This window comes from Salvelinus fontinalis, chromosome 31, assembly GCF_029448725.1.
Source record: "Salvelinus fontinalis isolate EN_2023a chromosome 31, ASM2944872v1, whole genome shotgun sequence".
Classification (NCBI taxonomy): domain Eukaryota; kingdom Metazoa; phylum Chordata; class Actinopteri; order Salmoniformes; family Salmonidae; genus Salvelinus; species Salvelinus fontinalis.
In genome coordinates this window covers 6,780,667-6,786,666 of record NC_074695.1, presented here as the reverse complement: position 1 = coordinate 6,786,666, position 6,000 = coordinate 6,780,667, and the positions used below count along the sequence as shown (strand labels likewise).

At 50.1% G+C, this 6,000-nt stretch overlaps 1 protein-coding gene across 1 annotated transcript in view; it reads left to right on the top strand.

Moving 5' to 3' along the window:
* The first annotated feature begins 1,521 nt into the window (after nucleotides 1-1,521).
* LOC129829461 (transcription elongation factor A protein 2-like) overlaps nucleotides 1,522-6,000 on the top strand; it is a 43,486-nt gene continuing 39,007 nt past the window's right edge. The window contains exon 1 of the mRNA XM_055891165.1: nucleotides 1,522-1,768. Within this exon, the coding sequence (XP_055747140.1) occupies nucleotides 1,700-1,768 (69 nt within the window). The 5' untranslated portion in view covers nucleotides 1,522-1,699. The remainder of the gene's footprint in view (nucleotides 1,769-6,000) is intronic.

Sequence of the window (6,000 nt, the reverse complement as noted above, 5' to 3'; positions counted from 1 at the left end):
TAATAGTGGTATATAGATGGTGGTGTGTAATAGTGGTATATAGATGGTGGTATGTAATAGTGGTATATAGATGGTGGTGTGTAATAGTGGTATATAGATGGTGGTGTGTAATTGTGGTATATAGATGGTGGTGTGTAATAGTGGTATATAGATGGTGGTATATAGATGGTGGTGTGTAATAGTGGTATATAGATGGTGGTATGTAATAGTGGTATATAGATGGTGGTGTGTAATAGTGGTATATAGATGGTGGTGTGTAATAGTGGTATATAGATGGTGGTGTGTAATAGTGGTATATAGATGGTGGTGTGTAATAGTGGTATATAGATGGTGGTGTGTAATAGTGGTATATAGATGGTGGTGTGTAATAGTGGTATATAGATGGTAGATGGTGGTGTGTAATAGTGGTATATAGATGTTAGTTGGTGGTATGTAATAGTGGTATATACTGTAGATGGTGGTATGTAATAGTGGTATATAGATGGTAGTGTCTCTCACTTTCTCTATTCCTTTACCCTTTTGGGTCGATGTTGTTACCTGAGATATCTGATTGATGTCTCTTTTAAAAATTGTGGATGAGTTGAATAAGGCTGCGTTGATGAGAGGAAAGAGAAGTGCGCTCATTTATTTATTTTTTTGTGTGTATCTATGTAACAGAAGGAGCGTGCTCTGCGCCTCAAGAAGATATCGGTTAGGAATGTGTTGCATGTGTGGATCTCCGAAGCAGGGCGCCTAAGAGTGTGTTGGCTTTAGATGTAAAAACAAAGGATATATTCAAATAATTATATCAGGTGGTTGGTGCGCACTGACTTACCCGCAATGGTGGGTGGAGTGAGGACGCCCACTCAAACCATTCCCTACACACTTGTATTTGTTTTTTTTGAGAGATACCCATGCAGTGCGAGACATGCAAAATAGTTGGTAATGTGTCAAGTGTACGTACGACTGTAGGTCGTATCGTATGCTAGCTGAGCCTAAATGCTACACTTGTGGTGGTGAACATGCACAGGAATTTCTTTAAAGTTTTCTGTTAGTGTGAAGTAGACTGAGGCGTTGAGAATAAGCGTTGTCCAGTATGACTCCTAGAAGGGAGAGAAGTTGAGGAGGTATTGGTAGTAGGAGTAGAGACACCAGATAAGCTTCCATGTCCACAGAGGGATCCTGACGTGTTTCATGTTTTAAGAAGGTGGATTTTGTAGCGTTTTATGACATCGGCTATCAACTCCACAGCGCAAACAGAGAGGACGTCTGAGAAAATAGGCGTCATTTGTGAGCGGAGGAATCCTATCGAGGAACGCGCAGCCCTCACAGGCACCTGAGTCTGATTAGAGACGTGATTTGAACTGTGACTGAATGAGTGTTTTTGTTGTTGTATGATGTCGAGCCCCCCCCCCCCCCCCCCTCCTCCTCCCCAACCCCTCTTCCCGAAATGAATATTGGATCATTCATTAATTTACTTGTGGTTTCAATAACCCCGTACAGTAGGTGGCGCGGCAATACACCTATTGGTGTAGTCTGCCATAAAACCTCAAAGAAGAAGAAGCAGACGTAGGAACCAGCGCGCTGTGGGGAAAGAAGTGGATGCGTCGGGGACTGTGAGGGAAAGGAAAGAAACGATAGAGGTTTTTTTTTCAACATAAATGGAGGTTCATCCGTAACGGGAGAGAAGAGCAGCAACAAAAAAAAATATATAAGCAAAATGGCGAAAGACCACGAGGTCGAACGCATTGCTAAAAAGCTGGACAAAATGGTGCACAAAAAAAACACGGTAAGTTGAGTTTGCAATCTAGCGCGGCAGTGGACGCAGGACCAACGCCCCCAGCATCAGAAATCAGGTAGAGGCGAGGCAGTGCAGGCGTATAGTGGTGTTGGAGTGATGCACCTTTGTAGCCATCGAATATTCTGGAAAGCTACTGAAAGGTGTTGGCTATTTGTTATTCTGACCTCAAAAAACTAGCTGATTGTTCGGTCGATTTGAAATTAAAATGAATTGTTGCACATTGCTACGGTGTTGCAGCGTAGGTTGTCATAATGGATAGATATTGAAACAGTGTTAAATTATCGGGGTGATTTGTTTATGAATGGTTGACCACACATCCCCGGCCTCTCGCCTTCTCATAATTAGTCAGGCCCAATCGTTGCTTTGACGACTCAAACTGACTTATTTCGTTGCTGTATTGTTCGCTACATAGCCTACTTCAAGAAGAAACTAAAGTCCGTGGATGTAGCGTTTGGGTAGGCAGGCAAGTCCAATCATGGCTATGCAGGCTAATCAGTGGGATCATTTGATGTCGGTATAGATCGGGCCAGAACGAATCAGTTGGATGGGCATTTTATTTCCGTTTCACGGAACTCCTATGCGTGCAAGCAAATCAAATGATTAACACGAAGAGGAGCCCGTTTCAAGCTAATAGTGTAATTAATAGCATTTCATATATGCTATTGCATAAACATATAATTTAGTTGTGTTTGAAGGTCTTCGGTAAGATTAGAATACATATTTGAAATATCACAAGCATTTTCATTCGTTTTATTTTACTGTATGATATGTAAAAACATGAAAGTGTTCAATACATTACAGTCGCCGGGTGCCTTAGTTACATCTCTATGTAAGAGAAAGGGTATGTGTAGGAACGCGGCAACAGCTTCTTTCAATAAGGACACATAATAAAATGCACCGACCACAAAGACCCACGGTCAGCAAGACGCCCAGTCAAATGATAAAAAACATCAGTAGCCTAAACATCATTTATAAGCGTGTCGATATGACCGCAGTCAGAAAATAGTCCGCTATCGGTTGGAGCATGTCACATAAACAACGAAAAGATGGTGCGTTGCTGATTTCGTTTTTGTTTTTTTTGAGCCTGCGCTCTCAGTGATGACATTTTGTGTTGATAATCGGCCCAAAGCAGTCCGTTCTTCTCTCCTGTCTCAAGGTTTCATTTGGTGGGGTGCATGGGCACCACCATATTATAAAACTACTTGGATTTGGTGGACTGATAGAGGGTACATACCATGTAGAGATGATCATTTCAATGGCTCATTACAATAGAATGGCCCGCCATGTTTTTCATTCACAATTGGTGATTACATAATTATGCATTGTTTGCTTCCTCTGGGTCATCAACTCACCCGTTCTCCCCCATCATCATTCCCTTCATTTATTTCATTTTGTTTATATGCGTAAAATTAGTTCCGGTTCAGTTTCGAGGCAATTATACGGGCTGGTTATCAACTCTACTATATACTGTATATTATCTATCCTAATGCCTTAATCCTAGTTATATGTACATATCTACCTCAATTACCTCTTGCATCAACTCAGCCCTACTGTTGGGAGGAGGATGGGAGCAGGCCCTACTGTTGGGAGGAGGAGGGGAGCAGGCCCTACTGTTGAGAGGAGGGGAGCAGGCCCTACTGTTGAGAGGAGGGGAGCAGGCCCTACTGTTGAGAGGAGGGGAGCAGGCGCTACTGTTGAGAGGAGGGGAGCAGGCCCTACTGTTGGGAGGAGGAGGGGAGCAGGCCCTACTGTTGGGAGGAGGAGGGGAGCAGGCCCTACTGTTGGGAGGAGGAGGGGAGCAGGCCCTACTGTTGGGAGGAGGAGGGGAGCAGGCCCTACTGTTGGGAGGAGGAGGGGAGCAGGCCCTACTGTTGGGAGGAGGATGGGAGCAGGCCCTACTGTTGGGAGGAGGATGGGAGCAGGCCCTACTGTTGGGAGGAGGATGGGAGCAGGCCCTACTGTTCAGAGGAGGAGGGGAGCAGGCCCTACTGTTGGGAGGATAGGGGGAGCAGGCCCTACTGTTGAGAGGAGGAGGGGGAGCAGGCCCTACTGTTGGGAGGAGGATGGGAGCTGGCCCTACTGTTGGGAGGAGGATGGGAGCTGGCCCTACTGTTGGGAGGAGAAGGGGAGCAGGCCCTACTGTTGGGAGGAGGATGGGAGCAGGCCCTACTGTTGGGAGGATGAGGGGAGCAGGCCCTACTGTTGGGAGGATGAGGGGAGCAGGCCCTACTGTTGAGAGGAGGATGGGAGCAGGCCCTACTGTTGAGAGGAGGATGGGAGCAGGCCCTACTGTTGAGAGGAGGAGGGGAGCAGGCCCTACTGTTGAGAGGAGGAGGGGAGCAGGCCCTACTGTTGGGAGGAGGATGGGAGCATGCCCTACTGTTGGGAGGAGGATGGGAGCAGGCCCTACTGTTGGGAGGAGGATGGGAGCAGGCCCTACTGTTGGGAGGAGGATGGGAGCAGGCCCTACTGTTGGGAGGAGGATGGGAGCAGGCCCTACTGTTGGGAGGAGGATGGGAGCAGGCCCTACTGTTGGGAGGAGGATGGGAGCAGGCCCTACTGTTGAGAGGAGGATGGGAGCAGGCCCTACTGTTCAGAGGAGGAGGGGAGCAGGCCCTACTGTTGGGAGGATAGGGGGAGCAGGCCCTACTGTTGAGAGGAGGAGGGGGAGCAGGCCCTACTGTTGGGAGGAGGATGGGAGCTGGCCCTACTGTTGGGAGGAGGATGGGAGCTGGCCCTACTGTTGGGAGGAGAAGGGGAGCAGGCCCTACTGTTGGGAGGAGGATGGGAGCAGGCCCTACTGTTGGGAGGATGGGAGCAGGCCCTACTGTTGGGAGGATGGGAGCAGGCCCTACTGTTGAGAGGAGGATGGGAGCAGGCCCTACTGTTGAGAGGAGGAGGGGAGCAGGCCCTACTGTTGAGAGGAGGAGGGGAGCAGGCCCTACTGTTGAGAGGAGGAGGGGAGCAGGCCCTACTGTTGAGAGGAGGAGGGGAGCAGGCCCTACTGTTGAGAGGAGGAGGGGAGCAGGTCCTACTGTTGAGAGGAGGAGGGGAGCAGGCCCTACTGTTGAGAGGAGGAGGGGAGCAGGCCCTACTGTTGAGAGGAGGAGGGGAGCAGGCCCTACTGTTGAGAGGAGGAGGGGAGCAGGCCCTACTGTTGAGAGGAGGAGGGGAGCAGGCCCTACTGTTGAGAGGAGGAGGGGAGCAGGCCCTACTGTTGAGAGGAGGAGGGGAGCAGGCCCTACTGTTGAGAGGAGGAGGGGAGCAGGCCCTACTGTTGAGAGGAGGAGGGGAGCAGGCCCTACTGTTGAGAGGAGGAGGGGAGCAGGCCCTACTGTTGAGAGGAGGAGGGGAGCAGGCCCTACTGTTGAGAGGAGGATGGGAGCAGGCCCTACTGTTGAGAGGAGGATGGGAGCAGGCCCTACTGTTGAGAGGAGGATGGGAGCAGGCCCTACTGTTGAGAGGAGGAGGGGAGCAGGCCCTACTGTTGAGAGGAGGAGGGGAGCAGGCCCTACTGTTGGGAGGAGGATGGGAGCAGGGCCTACTGTTGAGAGGAGGAGGGGAGCAGGCCCTACTGTTGGAGGATAGGGGGAGCTGGCCCTACTGTTGGGGGGGACCATAAAAAAATGACATTCCCTCCTAAAACTGGCTATAACACTGTTTGTGATATTAAAATTCTAACAATGACCGTGCCTTTATAGACGTGTTTTAGAAAACGTCATGGACGGAGGGAGGCACGACTTTAAAAATGGCAGAGTAATACAGATTCACTAATAATACAACTGTTTTGCTTTGTCTGAGATTTATGTATCTCTCTGTCTGCTTCGCATCTCCGTCAAATAAATGTAAATATTTTATCTGGATGGGCAAGGAGGCACCGTAGAGCGGGACAGGCCCTCCAAGGAGGTACGGTAGAGCAGGACAGGTCCTCCAAGGAGGTACGGTAGAGCAGGACAGGTCCTCCAAGGAGGTACGGTAGAGCAGGACAGGTCCTCCAAGGAGGTACGGTAGAGCGGGACAGGCCCTCCAAGGAGGTACGGTAGAGCGGGACAGGTCCTCCAAGGAGGTACGGTAGAGCGGGACAGGCCCTCCAAGGAGGTACCGTAGAGCGGGACAGGCCCTCCAAGGAGGTACGGTAGAGCGGGACAGGCCCTCCAAGGAGGTACGGTAGAGCGGGACAGGCCCTCCAAGGAGGTACGGTAGAGCGGGACAGGCCCTCC